At 55.7% G+C, this 18,566-nt stretch overlaps 2 protein-coding genes across 4 annotated transcripts; one reads left to right on the top strand and one right to left on the bottom strand.

Moving 5' to 3' along the window:
* Positions 1 to 711: 711 nt before the first annotated feature.
* Positions 712 to 15,877, top strand: ATP13A1 (ATPase 13A1). 2 transcript variants are annotated; one of them, XM_080636175.1, is made up of 26 exons: positions 712 to 1,066; positions 1,999 to 2,088; positions 2,351 to 2,541; positions 2,840 to 2,912; positions 3,208 to 3,363; positions 3,504 to 3,573; positions 4,214 to 4,320; positions 4,934 to 5,063; positions 5,905 to 5,960; positions 6,537 to 6,663; positions 6,902 to 7,039; positions 7,495 to 7,615; positions 8,220 to 8,377; positions 9,136 to 9,311; positions 9,957 to 10,067; positions 10,509 to 10,634; positions 10,887 to 10,995; positions 11,431 to 11,630; positions 12,058 to 12,154; positions 12,519 to 12,700; positions 12,977 to 13,091; positions 13,314 to 13,510; positions 14,165 to 14,307; positions 14,706 to 14,817; positions 15,041 to 15,184; positions 15,500 to 15,877. In XM_080636175.1, the coding sequence occupies exons 1-26, from the start codon at positions 725 to 727 to the stop codon at positions 15,608 to 15,610; spliced, it is 3,582 nt and encodes a 1,193-aa protein (XP_080492301.1). In that variant the 5' UTR covers positions 712 to 724; the 3' UTR covers positions 15,611 to 15,877. The 2 variants fall into 2 exon arrangements, 1 of the variants encoding a protein (XP_080492301.1); XR_013958610.1 differs by lacking the exons at positions 14,706 to 14,817; positions 15,041 to 15,184; positions 15,500 to 15,877 and having other exon boundaries at positions 13,408 to 13,510; positions 14,165 to 14,304.
* Positions 15,878 to 16,038: 161 nt separating this feature from the next.
* Positions 16,039 to 18,544, bottom strand: MVB12A (multivesicular body subunit 12A). Of its 2 annotated transcripts, XM_080636157.1 has the most exons (9): positions 18,343 to 18,544; positions 18,169 to 18,264; positions 17,992 to 18,088; positions 17,784 to 17,910; positions 17,592 to 17,708; positions 17,372 to 17,457; positions 16,505 to 16,569; positions 16,376 to 16,426; positions 16,039 to 16,249 (listed from the first exon to the last, which is right to left on the bottom strand). In XM_080636157.1, exons 1-9 carry the CDS (start codon positions 18,418 to 18,420, stop codon positions 16,187 to 16,189), a joined length of 780 nt encoding a protein of 259 aa, XP_080492283.1. In that variant the 5' UTR covers positions 18,421 to 18,544; the 3' UTR covers positions 16,039 to 16,186. The 2 variants fall into 2 exon arrangements, with proteins under 2 accessions (XP_080492283.1, XP_080492282.1); XM_080636156.1 differs by having other exon boundaries at positions 17,784 to 18,088.
* Positions 18,545 to 18,566: the final 22 nt, after the last annotated feature.

Raw genomic sequence — 18,566 nt, 5'->3', positions numbered from 1 at the left:
CCCAACCCATTCCAGGGCTCTACCTGTTCTACTCGCCCTGTTTAACCCAGCAGCTCCCAAGCAGCAGGGGCTGAGAGCTCCGGACCCCGCTCTGCAGCCCAGCACTCACCTCACGTGGAGACCTTCACCCTGTCGGCGCAGAGCAGGAAGGCATTGACGTGCTCGCTGCACTTCACCACCGCGGCCTGGTTCTCCCGCAGGCACTGCTCGAAGGCAGCGAACGGCTCCGCACAGTCCTGCCGGATCCGCTGCACGATGGGGCTGCGAGGCAACACCGAGGCCCTCAGCTCCGCGGAGCTCAGCGCAAGCGGCCCGAACCCCGGCCCCTTCCCGCACTCACTGCGCGGCGGCGCAGCGGGACATGCTGAGGCGGAGCTGGTGACAGTCGCGCTGCCAAGAGGCCGGGCTGGCGGCCACGCACTGCCCGTACTGCTCCATCTCCGTGCGGCAGTAGCGAGCCGTGATCTCCAGGGCCGCTTCCCTGCGGGGACACGGAGCCGTTACCGCGGGGACGGGGGAAAGACCCAGGCCCAGGACCCGGGCCCAAACCCGGCCCCAGACCCAGACTAGATTCCGACTCTAGTTCCGGTTCTAGGTCCGCTTCCGGTCCCGGTCCCGGTCCCGGTGCCCCCCACTACTCACATCCCTCCGCCGCTCCAGCCGGTACTGCCGCAGTGCGCATGCGCGGCGGAAGCGGAAGCGGCTCGCTGTGCTGTGTCGGAAGATGGCGGCGGCCGGCGCGGCTCCCGGCCCCGGGGACGAGCTGGTCTCGTCGGTGACGCTGTACCGGCGGCGGCCGCGGCTGCTGCACGGCACCGTGCTGCCCTTCGTGGCGGGGCTCTACCCGGCATGGCTCTGGCTGTGGGGGCCGCGCGTGTGGGCCGCGTGGGGCGGCGAGGAGGCGGCGGCGGCGGCGGATGAAGGAGGCCCGAGGCCCGGAGGCCCCGTCCCCGCGCCCCCCGAGGCCGCGTTGCTGGCGCTCGCCGCCATCGGCGTGGTCCATTTGCTGACGGCGCTGTCGGGGCTGTGGTCGGTGCACGCTCACTGCGCCCTCACCTGCGTCCGGGTGAGTCCGGATGAGGCCCGGCGCTCTCTGGGGTCTGCGGACGCGTTCGGCCTCCTCGGTGCTTGCGATGGGGACGCTTTGCAGGCGCGGGGAGGGGGAAGCGTTTCTGCCGTTAGCGGGGAAGGAAATGGGTGTGTGAGAGCAGCAGTGCCCCAGCGCCGTGCGAGGGAGGCCAGCACCCTGCGGGGAGCTCAGGGCAGGGCCCGGTGCCTCTGCTGGTGTCTGTTGTGCCCTTTGAGCATGGCTGGGTGCTGTGTTTGCAGGCGCTGTTGTGGCTGTGTCTTGCTGGCAGCTGTAGGTGTCTGAAGTGAAGGGTGGGGTAGCCAGGTTTGGGGATGGGTTGTGAGCATTGGATGTCGTTGATTCCGACAACAGGGCAACGGCACAAGAGGGATGTGGAGCTGTTGGAGTGAGGCCATGGAAATGCTGCGAGGGCTGGAGCATCCCTGCTCTGGAGCCAGGCTGAGAGAGCTGGGCTGGGGCAGCCTGGAGAAGAGAAGGCTCCTGAAGGGGAGACCTTAGAGCAGCTCCAGTGCCTAAAGGGGCTCCAGGAAACCTGGAGAGGGGCTTTGGATGAGGGATGCAGGGACAGGCAAAGGAGAACGGCTTTAACCTGCCAGAAGGGAGATGGAGATGAGCTCTTAGGCAGTTTTTCCTGTGAGGGTGGTGGGACACTGGGATGGGTTGAATGGAGAAGGTTTGGCTGAACCATCCCTGTTCAAGGCCAGGTTGGACGAGGCTTGAAGCACCCTGCTCTAGCGGAAGGTGTCCCTGCGTGTGGCAGGGGGCTGGAACTGGATGAGCTTTAAGGTCCTTTCCAACCCAAACCATTCTGGGATTCTCCTGGTGTCTCGAAGCGAGGGTTCCTCCCAGCCCATTGAATTCCAGGCTCTGAGATGTGCTTCATGAAGTGTCTCTTGCTTGTGTTTCAGGAACCTTGTCCGAAGAAAGCCACATTGGCTAAAGTTGTGCCAACCCCAAATAACGGCTCGGTGGAACTGGTGCCACTGCACAGAGACCAGGTGAGGATGTGCTGAGCGCAGGAGCTGCTGCGTGGTGCTGTCAGCTGCAGCTTTAGGAGCTTCTAACTGAAGCTCTTGGTCAGAAATCAGCTGAGGGGTGTGAAGGGATCCACAGTGTTCCCTGGTGCATGGGCCATAAGCAGAGCCATACAATCAGGAGGTGTTTCAGGGAATGGGGGGGGGTCTTTCCTTCATCAGGTTCTCCGTGGAGTGAAGCCTTTGGTGTTTGTTCAGTTGGGTTTCCCCCCCCCGGTCTCTGCAGGGTGAGGATGGGCAGGAGGCTCTTTCCTTTGAATTCCAAAAAATCAAATACTCCTATGAGCTGGATGGCAAGAAGCAGTTCCTCCCTGTCGCTTTCCCTGTGGAACATCCCCTTTGTTACTACCAGAATGCCCGAGGCTATCAGGAAGACAAAGATATCCGAGCAGCTGAGAAGAAATATGGGACAAACAAGTAAGTTTTCCGAGCACAGAGCTCTCCTTGCCAGAGTATCCCAGTCAGGACCAACAGCCTTGAACCATGGTGCTGTTCCTGGGGTTTAAGTTTCACTTCCTCCCAGCACTTCCTGTTCCTTTAAGGACATCAGCCCAAAGGGTGGGCTTGAGATGGAAATTACCTGCATCACACTGCATCAAAGTCATTGGAAAGAGGGAGATTCTGACTGTGATGGAGCCTGCAGGTGGCTTTTGGGCTGGGCTCGTGCTGAGGATGTGGAATGTTGAGGTTCATAAGGATTCCATTTTTTTCCCAGGGCTGAGATGGTGGTGCCGGAGTTCTTGGAACTCTTTAAAGAAAGGGCTACAGCTCCCTTCTTCGTTTTCCAGGTAACAAACCAGCTTTTCCCTGCTAGAAAATGGGAGAATTCCTTACAATTCCTGGCTTGAGAGCCATAAATCAGCTGGCAGCTTGCTAAACCCAGGAGAAGATGCTATTCTTGCACTGTAACATTGATTTGCCTTCAGAAAGTGCCTCCCCCTAATGACTTCCTGTGGTCTCGGGTTTTGTGGCTTGCTACAATTCAATGTGGACCAAGTTAGCTCCAGAAAGAACGCCTGGACCTGGCAGGCTTTTGTTTTCAGAGTGAGATCGGACCAACTTGAGCGTTGTGTTCTTCTGCAGGTGTTCTGTGTGGGCTTGTGGTGCCTGGATGAGTACTGGTATTACAGCGTGTTCACCCTCTCCATGTTGGTTGCATTTGAAGCTTCTCTGGTCCAGCAGCAGATGAGGAACATGTCAGAGATCCGGAAGATGGGCAACAAGCCATACATGATCCAGGTGCTGGAAAGCACAGAGGATGGGCATGGATTTCTTGCTATCTTTTAGCTGATTTGTTGGTCCTTTCCCCCCCCCCATTTTTCCTCTCATCCCTTTCTGAAGAGTGCAGAGCTCCTGAAGGTGCTTTTTTGTCCCTGCAGGTTTACAGGAACCGTAAGTGGCGCCCCATTTCCAGTGACGAGATCATCCCAGGGGATATTGTTTCCATTGGTAAGGATTTGCATGATGGTTGCAATCAAACACTGCTTTAAAATCAGGCTCTTTCCAGCGTGTTACAGTGTGCAGCCTCACATTCCCAAAATCCCAGACTGGTCCAGGTTGGAAAGGACCTTAAAGCTCCTCCACTTCCAGCTCCTTGCCATGGGCAGGGACACCTTCCACTAGAGCAGCTTGCTCCAAGCCCTTTAGGCACTGGAATCTGCTTGAAGGTCTCCTGGAGCCTTCTCTTCTCAGCCTGTCTCCAGAGCAGAGCTGCTCCAGCCCTCACAGCATCTTCATGGCCCTCCTCTTCCTGTGACACAAGCTCTTCCTAGAACAGGAAGAGGAATGGAAAGCTCTCTCTTAACCCGCTCTCCCTTGGAAGGCTGTATTACCCTGAGCTGTGATCCCAGGCTTTGAAGCCTGAATGACAATGAGAACTGGGTGATGTGCTATCAACTTTCCTGGTCTTGCTAGAGACCTAATCCTGTTCCAACCCTTTCAGCTGCCAGCATTGCGGCGTGGGTGCATGATGTGGGAGGTTGGAAGCTTTAGGAGCCTCAGCTACACTGAAGCAGAGCCATGGTCTGCCAGACAACCCAAGGCACTTCTGCCTTGGAGCTTCTTCTCAGTTCTGATGTGTTCATTCCAGGGCGATCTCCTCAGGAGAACCTGGTGCCCTGTGATGTGCTGCTGCTGCGTGGAAGGTGCATTGTAGATGAAGCTATGCTGACAGGAGAATCCGTGCCACAGATGAAGGTCTCTGAGATGTCCCCTGTGCTCCTCACTTGGTGCAGCCTGGAAAAGGGGGAAACATTCCAGCCACTGCAAAACTTGGGAGTGGGGATTCATGTCTCTGTGTGACTGCTGCCCCAAGCAACCTGGTGTGTTTGGTATCTGCTCCCTGTCAGTGATGGATGGTGTCTGGTAAATGAGAAACAGAAGTGTCTGTTTTGTCTGGCACTGACTCCAGCCTTTGGGGCTGAACTCCTGGAGCATGGCATCACCTTCCCACACATTCCCTAGTCTGGATTCCTTTGGCTGGGTAGAGGTGGGAGGAGGAACAAGTGTAAAGCACTGCAAACCCCTATCTCTTCCTTCTTTTTGTGCCAGTGGGTGACTTCAAGATGAAGTCATGCTTGCAGAGCCTCCCTTGCTGAATTCAGGGTACCAGGGGGGAAGTAGTCCCCCAAAACCAGCATTTCCACAGATGCCAGGCTCTAAACCCAGCATGGGGAGCTGAATGGTTAAGGTCTAGATTCACTTCAGGCCACCTTTGGTTGAAGTGGAGCTTATCTTATGTGGGATAAGAACAGAAAAGAGTATTTGTAAGTGTAATGCTGTGATTCTGAGCCTGAACTTTGTCCTGCAGGAGCCTGTGGAGGATCTCAGCCCCGAGCACATCTTGGACATGCAGACAGATGCTCGATTGCACATCATATTTGGGGGAACCAAAGTGGTGCAGCACATCCCACCCCAGAAAGCCAGCACGGGACTGAAACGTGGGTACCTGCGCACATTCCCTCTGCCAGGGCCTCCCAGGTTTATGTTAAATGGCTTGATACAACAACTGGGTACAACAGGGCCAGAAACCATCGTGTCCTGGGCTGCATCCATAGGAGATGAGCAGCAGGTCATGGAGGTGATCCTGCCCCTCTGCTCTGCTCTCTTGAGACCCCACTTGGATGCTGCATCCAGCTCTGGTGTCCTCAACATAAGAAGGACATGGAGCTGGTGGAGCGAGGCCACAAGGATGAGCAGGGGCTGGAGCAGCTCCCGTATGGAGCCAGGCTGGGAACATTGGGGCTGTTCAGCCTGGAGAAGAGAAGCTGCGTGGAGACCTCAGAGCAGCTTCCAGTGTCTGAAGGGGGCTACAAGGATGCTGGAGAGGAACCTCCATCAGGAACTGCAGTGATGGGACATGGGGGAATGGGTTCAGACTGAAACAGGGGAAGTTCAGGTTGCAGACAAGGAAGTTGTTCCCTGGGAGGGTGCTGAGGCGCTGGCCCAGGGTGCCCAGAGAAGCTGTGGCTGCCCCATCCCTGGCAGTGCTCAAGGCCAGGTTGGAGCAAGCTGCTCTAGCGGAAGGTCCCTGCCCATAGCAGGGGGTTGGAACTGGATGATGTTAAGGTCTTTTCCAACCCAAACCATTCCACACTGGGGGTATCATTGAGTCGGTTGCCTTGACCCTGGCACTCAGGGTTCACTTTGATTCTTTGACTGCTGTGCTCTTCTATTCAGCTGTGTCTGTTGTGAGAGGAGGGTATAGCTTCATGTGTGTTGTGCCTGCAGTAAACCTGTCCAAGCTTGGCTCTGAGCTGACTCTCTTCATTCCTGTTGCAGCTGTGGATAACGGGTGTGTGGCATATGCCCTGAGGACCGGCTTCAACACATCTCAGGTAAGACGTGGACGTGGTCCTCACCTCTGTCTTGCCCATGGTGCTGGTGGTGTCGTTCAGTGTTTCTCTGTAAGGAAAGTCTTAGGAAGTACAGCAGTGGGGAAAACAGAACTCTGGGCATTGAAATGACTTGTTTGTGTGGAAGAGGAAGGAATAAGGCTGGTCTCTTCTCTGTGTTAAATATGTAGTTTGATGTTTGATGCAGAAGTTGGGATTCAGGGCTCTTGGTTGCACTATGTGTATGCTACAGCTCCTGTTTCTGTGAGGAGAATGTTGGGCAAGGCCCATTTGAGTGTGTTTGTAGAGGCAGGAAGCCTTTTCAACTGAAAATCAAAGGCTGCTTTAAAGAGATCATAAACTTCAAATGACTTAGCACCAAGTTTGGGGCTTTCGAACAGATTCATGGTGGGTGACCTGGCTGCTGCTTGTTGAGAGGGTCACAGAAATGGGACTCATTTTGGGGCTCTGGTGCTAAAACACCAGAGTGTGATTGCAAACTGGGGTTTCCTGCGTCTTTTTCACCAAGTACTGCATGCTGCAGAGGTGGCTTCTTGCACTGAAGGCTGTTCTTCTCAGGGGAAATTGCTCCGTACAATCCTCTTTGGGGTGAAGAGAGTGACAGCCAATAACTTAGAGACCTTCATTTTCATCCTGTTCCTGCTGGTCTTTGCCATTGCTGCTGCAGCATACGTCTGGATTGAAGGTGAGCTTTCTTCTTGCCTCTTCCAGGTCTCTCCCCAGGACTTGTACCAAAGCTTGTGGGATACAATACAATAGCTGGGTTGGGCAGTGTAGGGGCCCACACTGCATTCTGGATGCTTTTCTTGCCCTCCCACAGCCCTTCCTAGGTAGGTGAGCTTCTTTGTGCTACTCCCCGTAGTTCTGTGGGGCACACAGGCTGAGGATGAGCAGGAATGCAGCTCTCCCGTCTCCTTCCATAGGCACCAAGGATCCCAGCAGGAACCGCTACAAGCTCTTCCTGGAGTGTACCTTAATACTGACCTCAGTGGTTCCGCCTGAGCTTCCCATTGAGCTCTCTCTGGCTGTCAACACCTCCCTCATTGCCTTGGCCAAGCTCTGTAAGTACCAAGCCGAAGCACAGGAGCCAAGACCAGGGCTGTCTTGTGTCTGGAACTGGGGGAAGTGTTGGTGTGAAGCTACTGGAGAGGCCTCAGTTTCTGCTCAGTGCCAGTGGTGGGGTTTGGAGCTGGTGGATGTGAGGAGGTTTAACCCCTCGCGTTTTGAAGTGGGGTCTAAATCAAGTGTAGGAGAGAGCTGCTTGCTCCATAGGGCCACAGTTCTGCACTGAACAGGTTCCTCTATATGGAATAGGCACTGTTGGAACACATCACTGCTAGGACTTGGTGTCTGGTCTGGTTTCAAAGGCCACAGAGTGGGGAGTTTGAGGTCCATTGAGCCTGTCAGAGCACCGTGTTGATGCCCTGGCTTCGGTGGCTTCATTAAAGGCACCGAGCATCCTGTCCTGGCTTTGTTGTAGCTGCTCTCTCACAGCATTTCCTCTCCTCTCTCCTAGACGTGTACTGCACGGAGCCCTTCCGCATCCCCTTCGCAGGCAAAGTCCAAGTTTGCTGCTTTGACAAGACTGGCACCCTGACCAGTGATCACCTCATAGTGAGGGGGGTGGCTGGGCTCAGGTAGGTCCTGGGAGGGGGTTGTTGTATGGTTTGCTGTCCTCTGGGCTTTGGGAGCTCCTCAAAGTGAAATCACATTCCAGTGAGGAAGAGAAGATAATCAGGGATTCGGAGAGCGGAGGAATTGGGTTGAACTCGCAGGAGAGGGGGTTGTTGGTCTTCAGCAAGGGCTGTGGGCTCAGACCTTGTGAGTTTAATGGTGGGGAGGGAATTCTTGCCTGGGGTTTTTATCCCCTGAGATGTTCACTGCTTCTCCTTACGGTAGCATCCTGCCTTCTTATTCTACTGCCACAATGAAGTGTGCTTGAAGGCCTGATGCTGCAGCAGTGAGACATCCAAGTCCTTTGATTCTGCAGCTACTTCAATGTGTTAGTTCGTGCCTCTCTGCTTCAAGTGTTCTGCTGGAATAGAGTTTGCTTTGGAGGACTGGCAGCAATGATGGGCTTTGGCACTGTTGCAGTTGAGGCAGTGCCAGGTTTCCTGCAGCTTTGATCTCCCTGTGAGAAGCTCCAGTCTGGTGGAGCAGGAATTTGGGGCTGGGAAGGATTCCAGGGTTTCTGTGAGATGACAGGAATGGCTCTGTTAACCTGATGCGTTTGTGCCGCAGGGATGGGAAAGAAGTGACCCCAGTATCTGACATCCCTGTAGAAACCCACCGAGCCATTGCCACGTGTCACTCGCTGGTGCAGCTGGATGATGGGACACTGGTGGGTGATCCATTGGAGAAGGCCATGCTGATGGCTGTGGACTGGACTCTGACCAAAGGTAAAGCCTGCTTGCAGCTCCTTGTGCTCTGTTTTTCCACAGGCTGTGCGTTGGGGGGGGAGATGTTGATGATAACACTGGGTTTGTTAGTTCTGAGCATGACATTAGCTAGTCTGGAGGTTTCCAATGTCTCATGCCAGCTTTCTGGAAGGAGTGCATTCCATCTGCTGTGATCCCAGGAAGTGGCTTGGGGAGGTGGAAATCCTTGTGCTGCACAACTGAGGGACAGTGAATGGTAGAAGCCTGCTTTCAGGACTGCAGAGTGCAGGATGAGGATGCCATCAAAACAGGGCACGAGTGGCAGGGCTTGCAGGAGTGAAAACACAACAGTGTGGGCTCCAGCATGGCCTGGGGCTTTCTCCAGAGGCTTTCTGCTCTGCTTTCATGTCTTTCCCACACACAGGTAGAAACCTTCCAGCAGCATTGTGCACACATCCAGCTGCAACCCATGTTGGGGGTTTTGCTTCTGGATGTTGACCTGTGATGATGATATCAGGGAGTGCAGTGATAGAACAAGAGGTTTAAACTGATGTATGGTAGAAATGCACCTCCAGCCTGCTCTGCTCATAGCAATGCACACAGGTCATCTGAGCCTTTATGTCCCTTCCTTGTCAGCACAAGTATTTCCAGCTCAGGGGGCTTGTAGCTAAAGAGAGGACGTTTGTATGATGTGGGTGACTGAAGGGAGAGCCAAAGGGAGGGACGTTGCTTTCCATAGCGAGAAACCGTTCAGGATTTCCTGATCTCTTTGTTTCCAGATGAGAAAGTTTTCTCCAGGAGTATTAAAACTCAGGGACTGAAAATTCACCAGCGCTTTCATTTTGCCAGTGCCCTGAAGAGAATGTCTGTGCTGGCGTCCTACGAGAAGATCGGCTCCACTGAGCTCTGTTACATTGCAGCTGTGAAAGGGGCCCCTGAGACGCTGCACACAATGGTGAGAGCATCTCTCTAGGAGAGCAATGAGCTGCTCTAGTAGCTTCCAGTAGCTAAGGATGCTGGAGAGGGACCTTCAGCAGGGACTGCAGTGATAGGACAAGGGGTGATGGGTTCAGACTGAAACAGGGGAGTTCAGGTTGGGGATAAGGAAGTTCTGCCCTGGGAGAGTGGTGGGGCACTGGCACAGGGTGCCCAGAGAAGTGGTGAATGCTCCATCCCTGGCAATGTTCAAGACAGAGCCTTGGGTGCCATGGCCTAGTGTGAGGTGTCCCTGCCCATGGCAGGGGATTGGAACTGGATGATCTTAAGCTCCTTTCCAACCCAAACCATTCCATGATTCCATGTGCTTGTCCCTTTAGTCTGGAACCTGAATGCCAGGGATTTCATGCTGCAGAACAGCTCAGTGCCTGGAATGAGCCTCCACTGGGGAGGTTCAGCCTCATCCCAGTGAGATCTAATAGCTCACTTCATGCATTCCTGGCCCTGAGAACAGACCGGGGGGGGTCTCCTCTTCTGCCCTTGCTGGGGAAGGACCCTCCTGAAGGTGCCTCTTTGCCCCTGGCTGCAGATTGAATGTGAAGTGCTGAAATATGCTGCTGAATTGTGTCTGCAACTGCATTAATGTGATGGTTCCCCCCCCCAGTTGTCTCAGTGCCCAAGCAACTACCATGCTGTCCACACGGAAATCTCACATGAGGGGGCAAGAGTGCTGGCCCTTGGCTACAAGGAACTGGGGCACCTCACTCACCAGCAGGTATTTTGGCCTTGAAATGGAGCTCTTGCTAAAGGGAACAGAGCTGGTGTGAGCAGGGATGGGGAAGGGGTTCTCTTTTGGGATGTGCTTGCCCACAGCTGCAGCGTTGGGTTTACAATGTGGGTCCTTCTGGGAAGGTTGTGCTCCCAGCTTCGAATTCCTTTGTGTTATTGATGGAGGGAGGGATTCTCCCTCTCTGCTGTGCTTTGGTGAGACCCCCCCCGCCTGCAGTCGCAACAGCACAAGAGGGATGTGGAGCTGTTGGAGCAAATCCAGAGGCGTCCATGAAGATGCTCAAAGGTCCCTTCCAACCCAGACCATGCTGTGATTCCATGATCTCGGAGCACTCGTGTTTCTAGTGCTGCTTTGCTTGCAGGGAAGCCCCCATTGGAAAGCCGGAATGCAGCAGGAAACACTCAGCTCCCTGCTTTGCTTTGGCAGGTACGAGAGATGAAGCGTGAAGCTCTGGAATGTGATCTGAGGTTTGTGGGATTCATTGTGGTTTCCTGTCCTCTCAAAGCTGACTCCAAATCTGTCATCAGGGAGATCCAGAATGCATCACACCACGTAAGTGCCGGCAGCATTCCAGCCTTACCCATAGCCACGGGGATGGGGAATTTCAGCATGGAAGCCTTTGTGGAACAGGGCAAAGGCTTGTTCCTGGCCTTTCTGCAGGCTGCTGCCCAGAGCTGCCTCTCGTAGGGAATGTCGCTGCTATCCAGAAGCATTTCCAATGGAAAGGAGATGTGTCTTGATGTGTCTTGAAGTGCCTTTTGCCTGCCCAGAGCTGACTGTTGGCTCCTGGTGCTTTCCCCTCAGGTAGTGATGATAACAGGAGACAACCCCCTGACTGCCTGCCACGTGGCGCGGGAGCTGCACTTCCTGCAGAAGGAGCACACCCTCATCCTGCAGCCTCCTGGGAGCAAAGGTAACGGAGCCCATGCAGCAAACTCTGCTTTCTTGGGGAGGACAAGAGCCAAAGCAGTGCCAGGGCACTGGAGCTGTTAGCACTGCTGCTTGATGCTACAATGGGAGGCCCTCCCTTTCCGGAAGCCTAAATAACCCCCTGTCCTTAGCCCCGCTCTTCTCTGGCTTGGAGCGCTGAGCAGGCTGCGTACATCCCTCTGCCAGCTCCCAAACCAAGCCGCTGGAATACAAAATAACCAAAGGAAGAGCAGCTTAAAGCCTTCCTTGCTGTGCAGGCTCAGAGGCCATCCAGGGAAGCTGAGAGCCCTGTCACTGCAGGGGAAGGGGAGTCCATGTCCCTTGATGGGGCTGCACACACCAGGATCAGTGTAGGGAGCATTTCTCCCAGCCAGGTACCTCAAGCATGCTCATGCCAAGTTTGTCCTTCTCTTTCCAGGCTCCAGCTGGCAGTGGCAATCCATTGATGGTGCTGTCTTGCTCCCCATCTTCCCAATGTCTTTGCAAGAGCTGACCCAGCGATACGACCTGTGTGTGACTGGGGAAGGTCTCTCTCATCTGCAGTCTGTGAACAGGCAGCAGCTGCTGAAGCTCATCCCTCACATCCAGGTGTTTGCCAGAGTGGTGCCAAAGCAGAAGGTGAGAGGTTTAGGAGGGTTCTTAGCAGGGAGCCACAGAGATCATAGGATCATGGACTGGGTTGGGTTGGAAGGACCTTAAAGCTCCTCCAGCTCCAAGCCCCTGCCATGGGCAGGACACCTTCCACTGGAGCAGCTTGCTCCAAGCCTGGCCTTGAGCACAAGCATCACCTCTGCTGATGCTCAAGCCAGCGAGAGCCAGAGCCCAGCAGATGCCCTGTTGTTATCTTAAAGAGCTCTGAACCCATTGGCCAGCTGTAGCTCTGCATTCCTAAATCACAGCCTGCACGGGGAAGCCTTTAGAGCCTGGCTGAGGGTATCCCATTGCTGCAGAACACAAGCACTTGGCCAAGACTCATAACCCAGCCCAGAGAGCAGCACATGAGCACATGCAGGTGCCAGCTCTCACTGTGCCCTCCTGTGTGCAGGAGTTTGTGATCACTGCTCTGAAGAGCCTGGGCTACGTCACGCTGATGTGTGGGGATGGCACCAATGACGTTGGAGCTCTCAAACACGCAGATGTGGGTGAGTGTGTGAGCAGGACTCATGTGTGCCCCTTGGCAAGCACATAACCTGTCTCCGCTTCCTTTCCCTGGTGTTTTGAGGGCTAGAATCAATCTGACCAACAGCAGAAGTCAGTGTCAGGCAGGATCTGTGTGCTGGTGGGGTACTCGCTGTGTGCACCAGCAGGAATTCACTGCACACACCTTGGCCTGGAAGATTCTTCCTATTCTTTCCCCTCCCTAAGCTTCCCTTCAAGTGTAACCTCTGGTGTCCCTGCGGCCTGCCCACTTAAAGCCAGCTGGGATTCCTCCTGTGTGCAAATGCTCTTCTGGCACAGGGATTGCAGAGCTCTTCCCCTGCAGCTCCTGTCTCTGTGCTCCTACAGGAGTGGCCCTGCTGGGAAACGCTCCTGAAAAGCTGCCCGAGAGGAGGAAGAGAGCTCGGGATGGCCCCGGCGATGGGAAGGCTGCTCTGCCATCCGTGGGCAGTGGGATGGTGAAACCCACCTCCCGTGGGGCCAAGCACAGAATCATGTCCCAAAGAGAGGAGCAGCTGGCCATGCAGAGGGTTGGTAACGACGTGCTTCAAAGCCCTTGAAGAATGTATCCTTGCTCTTTGTTCCTGCTCTGATTTAGCACTAATCATGGGAATGGGAGGATGTACTGGGAAAAGAGCAGCTTTCTTGTGCTTGCACCCAGAAGCTCCATTGCTCTTTGGTCAATGCCACAAGCAGGAAGGTTTCACGGCCTCCCCTTAGAGCAGGGCCAGCCCAGGATCACCTTGGAGCCAGGTTGTGGGAATGAGCCCCATGTGCCTTTATCCCTTTCTCTCCCTGGGCTGCAGGAGCGGATCAGTCAGGTCCTGAAGGATCTGGAAGAGGAGCGTGTGCCTGTCGTGAAGCTGGGCGACGCCAGCATCGCAGCCCCCTTCACCTCCAAGCTCTCTTCCATTCAATGCAGTAAGTGCCTGGTGGGACCTGAGACTTGGTGTCTAATGTAAGGAGCAAAGCCAGGAGGGGGTGGGGTGGGGAGAAAGGCCCCTGGTCCCATGGAACCTGCAGGGGTTCCTCACGCAGCGAGGGCCTCTCTTCCCTCTGTGCTGCTTCAGAAAGGGAGAGGACTGAGGGCCAGAGCCCCAGGCCCTGCTGTGTTTCCAAACGCTGCTTCCTCTTGCTCCTCAGTCTGCCACGTGATCAAGCAAGGTCGTTGCACGCTAGTGACGACGCTCCAAATGTTCAAGATCCTTGCCCTGAACGCCCTGATCCTTGCTTACAGCCAGAGCGTCCTCTACTTGGAAGGGGTGAAGTTCAGTGACTTTCAGGCCACCCTGCAGGGTCTGCTGCTGGCCGGCTGCTTCCTCTTCATCTCCAGGTCTAAGGTAAAGGCAGGGTGTTGGGGTAGGGGCTGGTTGGTGTCAGTCACATCAGCGACGAGGGGAAGGTCTTGTACGTGGGTAGGCACAACCCAGGGGTGCAGCACAGGCTGGGATCTGCCTGGCTGGGAGCAGATTCTATGGGTCTATAGAATCGCAGGTTGAAGGGACCTGAAAGCTCATCCAGTTCCAACCCCCGGCCACTGGCAGGGACGCCTTCCACTAGAGCAGCCCCTGTGTCCAACCTGGCCTTGAACACTGCCAGGGATGGGGCAGGCACAGCTTCACCTCTCATAGGGATCATGCCAGTCCAGGAGCAGGACCTTGCCCTTGGCCTTGCTGAACTCCATGGCCCCAGCTCTCCAGGTGCCTCTGGATGGATCCTGTGCTCTTAGCATTACCCAAAGCTGCTTAAAGGGTTTTGTCCCCCTGGATTCCAGAGGCCAGTGCTTGTTGGAGGGATCAGGCTTTGCTCGGGAGGAAGAAGGGGATGAGTAACACAGCTCAGTGGCTCCAATGAGCTTGTTCCTTGCCCCAGCTGAGTCCTGGGGGTGCCTCTTGCTGGTATTTGCTGAGAAACACAAACGTGGGTTGGATTCTGCTGGAAAACCACCTGGAAATGATGGAAACCATCCAGCCCCTTTTGCTTTCCTCTCCCAGCCTTTGAAGACCCTGTCCAAGGAGCGCCCGTTGCCAAACATCTTCAACCTCTACACGGTTCTGACAGTGCTGCTGCAGTTCCTGGTGCACTTCCTCAGCCTCGTGTACCTGTACCGCGGCGCCCAGGCCCGCAGCGACGCCAAGTACGTGCCTTGAGGGATGTTCCCTCTGCTTCCTGCCAGGCAGGAGGGTGGGGAGAGGTCTTGACAGGGCAAGGATGTGCTGGAGCAAGTGGGAATATGGTCCATGCTACATGGCAATTCCAGTGTCTGCGACATGTGGAAAGGGAAATCACACCAATGAGGTGGGATGCTGGGAAGCTTCTCTAGAAACCCACACAAAAACCTTGGGATTCTTTTTCCACTTTTGTGATAAAGAATGGTGGGATTATTGAGAGCAGCCCTGAGGGGAAGGACTTGGGGGTGTTGGTTGGTCAATGAGACGCCCCCCGTGTGTTGGGCTGCACGGAGAGCATGAGCAGCAGGTCCAGGGTGGGTATCCCTCCCCTGCAGCCCTGATCCCCAGCTGCTTTCTCTTTCAGACAGGAGGAGTTTGTGGACCTGTACAAGGAGTTTGAGCCCAGCCTGGTGAACAGCACTGTCTACATCATGTCCATGGCGATGCAGATGGCCACCTTTGCTATCAACTACAAGGCAAGCCATGTTTAAGTTGTGTCTTGGCAGCACCAGAGAACTGACCTTGGCATGAAGGTGCAATAATCCAACCCCAATGGCAAACTCCCTTCTGTCAGTGCACTGCAGGGGGAAAAACTCTTTCTTTTTGCCCCGAGGTGATCCAAGTGAATCGTGCAGCATCCTCTGCTCTGAAGGAGTCCAGCATCGCCTCTGCTCACAGGTTCTCCCTGCTATGTTCCAGGGTCATCCCTTCATGGAGAGCCTCCGGGAGAACAAGCCTTTACTGTGGAGCATCCTCCTCTCTGGACTCACCATCGTTGGTCTCCTCACGGGCTCTTCACCGGAATTCAATGAGCAGTTTGGCTTGGTCGAAATCCCCACGGAGGTGAGCAGGCGGCATTCCCTGCTGGGAATGCCAGAGGGGGTTACATAGGAGCATGGAATGGTTTGGGTTGGAAAGGACCTTAAGATCACCCAGTTCCAACCCCTGCCATGGGCAGGGACACCTTCCACTAGAGCAGCTTGCTCCAAGCCCCATCCAACCTGGCCTTGAACACTGCCAGGGATGGGGCAGCCACAGCTTCTCCATTCAACCCATCACCCATCAGGGAAGGAGCTCAAGCTCTAGTGCTTCCATAGTGCGTCGGGAGCAGAGGGGAAGGAAGGGAGCAGGACTGACAGGTTGTGTCTGCTCTCCCAGTTCAAGGTGGTGATCACAGAGGTGCTGCTGGCCGACTTCTTCCTTGCTTTGGTAGTGGACCGAATCCTTCAGTTTCTGCTGGGGAGTGCAAAGCTCAAAGTGCCTTCCTGAGCTGGACACCCAGGGCCTCACGCCCAGCAAGGGCAGCACCCAGGGGCCGTCTTCCATCACCCTGCATCCTTTTGGACTATAACTCTGAGCCCAATCAGAAACTGGTGTGGGGGAAACTTCCTGCCAAAGGCTGTGGAAAGCACCTCTGTGCCCCAGGAGCTGGCTTTTCCCTGGTTCCAGGCCCTCTCGGGAGGTTTTTACTGTCCTGACATTTGAGGAACCGTTTACAGTGTTTGGTAACTAAACTGAGACTTGATGTATTTTGAACGGTGTTTGGGACTTGCTTTGTGAGGCAGAAATGGTTGGGGTGGTTGAGAGACAACAGGATGAGGGGCAGGAAGTCACCCCCATCACCACCCTTGGAGGTGATGCTCAAAGGGTGACAGCGCGTTGCCCTGAGGTTCAGAACCATCACAACCAGGTCTTGGCAGGGGAGAAGAGAAACGAGTTTATTCTTTGGCAGCAGAGAGCGATGGCATCGCTTCAGCTTAGCGTGAGCTTTAATCAGAGTGAGGAAGAGGAGCGGAGCCCCCAGGGCTTTGGCTGCACTTTACATACTTGAGGTGGCCTCTCAGGCTAACACACGCTGGGGGGGAGCCTGGCAGCCGCCGTCTTTTCGACCACAAAGGCATAATTGTACTGAAAACACACCAAAAAACCCCAAAATTGGTCAGGAGCAGGGGTTGGGAGTGCAGAAATTCACCATTTACACATAGATTTTGTGATGTTTCACAAGCAAAACACACGAGCAGTGCAGCTACTCACCTCTGCCTCGATATCAGCGAGTGATTTAACATTCAGGTCTGTGAGGAGAGCCTAAAAAAAGCCCCAAAGCCATGTTTCTACTTGAGGGAGGAGGGAGGACTAAGAACAGCAGCTCAAAGGAGGACTCACGTTGCTGCCAGAGCTGAGCCTGGGGTCGAATTTGGGGTGTAGTGTGAAAGGGACTCCATCCATGGCTGGGGAGAGAAGGGAAAGGCTTTAGGAACGGTGGAGAACCTGCTCAGGGGACACAGTTACCTCCTTGGGGCATAAAGTAGCTGTTGGTGACATGGATAATGTGTGGTGCAGTGAGTCGCTGGAGGGAGGGGATGGGATGGAGCCAGAGGGGCCTGGACAGGCAGGACCATGCAGACCTGATGGAGTCAGCAACAAGGGGCAAGGTTCTGCCCCTGGGTCAGGGCAATCCCAAGCACAAACACAGGCTGGATGGAGCAGCCCTGAGGGGGAATCATGGAATCAACCAGGTTGGGAAAGACCTTTAAGCTCATCCAGTCCACCCATTCCCCAGCACTGCCAAGGCTACCACTAAACCATGGCTCTGAGGGCCTTAGGCTACATGGTTTGTGATGTATGACTCCAGCACTGCCCTGAGCACCCTCTGGGGAAGGAATGGTTCCTCATCTCCATCTAAACCTTCCCTGGTGCAGCTTGAGGCTGTTTCCTCAGGGCACAATCCCTGCCCTGGCCCTTCTGCCACACTGGTGCTGATACAGGCCAGGATGGTGGTGGCTTCCTGGCTGCCTGGGCACAAGCTGCTCATGCTCAGCTCCATCAGTCAGCACCCCCAGCTCCTTTCCCATGAGCAGTTTCCAACCACTCTTCTCCCATCCTGGAGTGTTCCATGGGGTGTTTGTGGCCCAAGTGCAGGATGCGGCCCTTTGCCTTGTTGAACCTCATCCCATGGATCCAGATCCCGCTGAAGACCCTCAAACGCTCCCACCCAACTTGGTGTCATCCGGGAAAGAAGCACTTTATTACCTGAGAGGCCGTAGATGTTGGAGGTGTCGTAGAGAGCCTCTTGCTGAGAAGCAGCACGTTTGATGCTGCAGGGAGCAGCGGGTGCCCTGGAGCAATGGGAAGACGTGAGAGATGAGCAGCCAGAACCAGCCTTGGATGCAGGGAGCAGAAACTGGGAGTCACAGGAGTTATTCCTGGACTTGGCCAGGTACGACTTAGGTGGGGAATGAAGTGTGTGTACCCATGGTCAGGGGACTGGAGAGAGAGCTGCTTCAGGCCGGTGCTGATGCTCCGTGGCCTGGGGACAGGCTTCAGAACGGGCCCTTTCTTGCACCAGATGGCAAAATTCCCCATTTCCCTGAAACAAAACCAAGTTGGGGCTTGAGAGAAAGGGCTGGGAAAGGGCTGGTGGAGGCAGAGGGACATCCCATACCCTGCTCTAGTGTAGGACGGGAGGGTTTTGCTCTTGGAGCTCAGCTTGATGTCAACCACGGCCGTGTCGGCGGCGGACACCGGCTGCAGCTTCACGTAGAGCCGCTTCTTCCGGGCGCCGCCGGGTCCTGCGGGGGGAGCAGGCGGGAGGACCGGGCTCACCACCGCCTGCTCGACCCGGTCTCCTCCCACTTTGGGGCAGCACTTACGAGGCTCCGGGAACTCGGGGGCGCGGGTGTAGCCAACGGGCTGCGGGCTCCGGTCGCTCAGCACCACCACATCGGTCACCACGGGCCCGGGAGGTGCCTGGATGGGACCGGGTCGGGACCTCAGCACCGGACCGGCCACAGCCCCCCCCTCGCCTCCCGGTTCCCCCTGCCCCGCACCTGGGCTCTGCCGCCGCTCACGCACAGGTACCCGCCGCTCTTGAGCCCGAAGCCTTTGCCCAGGTTGGCCGCCGCGCCCTCCACGGTAACGCCGATCTGCGGACACACGGAGCGTCAGCCCGCGGCGGAACCGGGCGGCGGTGCCGACATCACCCCCTTTCCCCCGGTGCCTACCACGGTCCAACCGGGGGGTGCCGCCTCGGGCGCAGCCGCCCAGGCCACGCCAGTGAGCGGCGCCTCGTCCGCCGCCATAGCAATCGCTTCCGCCTCGGAAGTGGCGGAGCTCCGCCCCCTCCCGTTACTGAGCAGCCATTGGACGAGCGCTGACACACGCAGCGACGATTGGCTGAAGCGCTCTGATTGACACACACGATGACCAATAAGCGGCGAGCATCCCC

The sequence above is a fragment of the Psittacula echo genome (assembly GCF_963264785.1).
Source record: "Psittacula echo genome assembly, chromosome: 30".
Taxonomy (NCBI): domain Eukaryota; kingdom Metazoa; phylum Chordata; class Aves; order Psittaciformes; family Psittacidae; genus Psittacula; species Psittacula echo.
This window is presented reverse-complemented; position numbering and strand designations above follow the sequence as displayed.

Bases quoted from the DNA above. Each gene is read 5' to 3' on its own strand.
- MVB12A (XM_080636156.1), bottom strand. From the start codon at position 18,420: ATGGCGGCGGACGAGGCGCCGCTCACTGGCGTGGCCTGGGCGGCTGCG. The intron at 18,265-18,342 runs GTAGGCACCGGG...GTGTGTCCGCAG, and splicing joins CACCCCCCGGTTGGACCGTG to ATCGGCGTTACCGTGGAGGG. The intron at 17,709-17,783 runs GTATGGGATGTC...GTTTTGTTTCAG, and splicing joins CCGTCCTACACTAGAGCAGG to GGAAATGGGGAATTTTGCCA.
- ATP13A1 (XM_080636175.1), top strand. From the start codon at position 725: ATGGCGGCGGCCGGCGCGGCTCCCGGCCCCGGGGACGAGCTGGTCTCG. The intron at 7,616-8,219 runs GTAGGTCCTGGG...TTTGTGCCGCAG, and splicing joins AGGGGGGTGGCTGGGCTCAG to GGATGGGAAAGAAGTGACCC. The intron at 14,818-15,040 runs GCAAGCCATGTT...GCTATGTTCCAG, and splicing joins CCTTTGCTATCAACTACAAG to GGTCATCCCTTCATGGAGAG.